The 2,500-nt window shown below is 34.2% G+C and overlaps 1 protein-coding gene across 2 annotated transcripts in view; it reads left to right on the top strand.

Annotated features, from left to right (window-relative positions):
- Nucleotides 1-1,424, top strand: part of Ist1 (increased sodium tolerance 1-like protein) — a 14,638-nt gene extending 13,214 nt beyond the window's left edge. For both annotated transcript variants that reach the window (XM_043035747.2, XM_043035681.2), the window contains one exon: nucleotides 437-1,424. In XM_043035747.2, coding sequence (XP_042891681.2) covers nucleotides 437-640 — 204 coding nt within the window. In that variant the 3' untranslated portion in view covers nucleotides 641-1,424. The remainder of the gene's footprint in view (nucleotides 1-436) is intronic.
- The last annotated feature ends 1,076 nt before the right edge of the window (nucleotides 1,425-2,500 follow it).

Raw genomic sequence — 2,500 nt, 5'->3', positions numbered from 1 at the left:
CTTTCTTTCTTTCTTTCTTTCTTTCTTTCTTTCTTTCTTTCTTTCTTTCTTTCTTTCTTTCTTTCTTTCTTTCTTTCTTTCTTTTCTCTTGTTAAATGCGGTTGTAATTTTTAGTGTTTAAATAATTGTAATAGTGAACATATATCTAATATAGATATCTGTGACAAATAAGGAAACATTTCAGGTTTTCTATAACAAAGGAAAGAGAAAGATTTAACATTTGAATAAAAATGGTATTATACCTTTGAGGAAATAAGAATAAGAAAATACTCTTAGAAGTAGCAGAACATAAGGGAATGAATATGCACATACATCTATGTGTGTATACATATACACACATACAACATCTCTTAAAATTCCTATATTCTCCTAATATGTAAGAGAATGTATACTTCAAGCAAGATGTATCACCATGCACTTTACTTTGGCTTTCCAGGATGATGACAAGCCCAAGCCAAGCCCGCGCTCAAAATTTGGCGAAGACACGAACGTCGACTTCAACCTCCCCGATTTGCCCACCATACCCGATCTGCCCAGCGTCCCAGGCACAAATAGCGTCAGGAATCCCAACGAAACGACCGAGGATATTGATTTTGATGACCTAACGAAGAGATTCGAAGAGCTGAAGAAGAAGAAATAAAGTGTAGTTATCTCTGTAATGCAGTATATACGGCCATGGTGATGACTTTGTTGCACTTCAAAGCATGGTAACTGGACAGGCATCATTGCATTTATCATGGCCTTTATAGAATATATGATAAACAAATAAACAAACAAAGGAAAATTATATTGAGCAGAATTCTGATCATATTGCACAGTTTTTAGATTTTTTTTTTTTTTTACCAGTCTACTTATAAGTTTTTTGAAGTTTACTTTGTGAATCCTAGGTGAAATCTAGACATTTTCTTGATTTTGAATCGGCTAAACTTTGCAGGACAAAGGTGTTATTTTTGTAAGTCTGTAAGCGTTGAGGGTTTATGAATTGGAATGTAAATGATTTGAAAGAAGAGCCATGATAAAATTGTAATTTACACTTTCATATCTTTATTTACAATTGCTTGGCTATTTTTAATCAGTGCCTTGCTCTCTCTGCTTAAATTTTCAGTAGATATGATTATAAAGTGAAGTAATAAAGGATGGTCACAGTAATAAATATTACCAAAAGTGTATGTCATATTAATGCAAATTTATATACTAATGTATAAATATCGTGTGCACACGCACACATGCAAGCACGCACGCACACACGCACACACACACACACACACACACACACACACACACACACACACACACACACACACACACACACACACACACACACACACACACACACACACACACACACACACACACACACACACACACACACACTATGTAAAATTGATTGTTCCTATAAATAAATGATTATAACAAATTGCTTACTCATTATTGTTTTTCTAATCACCTCAATGTATTTTAGTGATTAGTGACAAAGTGCTTACCTTTGATAATATTGATGTTAAATATATGGCCAGAGTTTGAGCTTTTGAAGTCTTGTTTTTTTCTTTAGCTTTTGAATGTTCTCAGTTTTAAGAAGGTCATATAACTTTTTCTGATTAATTCTACTGTATACTGAGAAGTGATCATTTATTCTTACATGGGAATATGCAAGCTTTCTTCAAAGAGCAATGGAGCTTCACCCAACATATTGTGACCTTTTGCGTTCTCTTTCATTCACTTTTTATAATCTTAGAGCCATATTTACTTTGTTGACGAAGATTGTAATATAGGATCCATATCAACTTATAATGTTCTTTATGCTCAGTGTGGTAGAAATGGTACAATTTTATAAGACAAAATGCAACTTCAATTTGTTTTTGTTTATGTAAACAAGTATAAAAGAAATAATCATCCCTAATGAAAATCAATGAAGAGATGGGAAAAAGAATGACACCTGTGCCTAAGAATGTAAGTGCCATATTGCAAAGCAGCTAAACTGGCACAGGGCCACATTGCATGTACTGCACATGATCTAAATCACCTTCATCTCATTTTGTATGCACATCCTGCATCGCCAGTACTTTTAACCCGTTGCTGACAGAGGATAGATTTGCTTACCCAGTATCCAGGATGGGTTTTATTTCAGAGCGAGGTGGCTTCAGCAACATACGGTGACTTTTCCCACTCCCTTTTAGTCACTTATTGTAGAGCTAGAGTAATTTTTGTGTTTTGTGTTTTTTGTGTATGTTTACTGTTTTTAAGGACTTATATCTGTCATATCACAGGCTCTTATCAATTCTGCAGTTGACTAAAATTGTAGTTCAGGGTCCATATCAGCTCATTTTTTCTTTATACTCAGTATGACAGAAGTATTGCTGTTTTATGGGAGGACAAAAAACAATTTTATTTTTTCGAATTTGTGTGCTGTCATGAACAAACACAAAGCATAAAACCATTCAAAAGGAAAATAACATGAAGAGGTAGGGAAGAGGAAGGAAACTTGTGCTTTTGACAGTGA

Source organism: Penaeus japonicus, unplaced genomic scaffold (genome assembly GCF_977035675.1).
Source record: "Penaeus japonicus unplaced genomic scaffold, GWHDUDI00000001_assembly GWHDUDI00000013, whole genome shotgun sequence".
In the NCBI taxonomy this organism is placed as follows: Eukaryota; Metazoa; Arthropoda; class Malacostraca; order Decapoda; family Penaeidae; genus Penaeus; species Penaeus japonicus.
The sequence above is the reverse complement of the archived record's forward strand: the minus strand, read 5'-3'. Positions and strand labels throughout refer to the sequence as shown.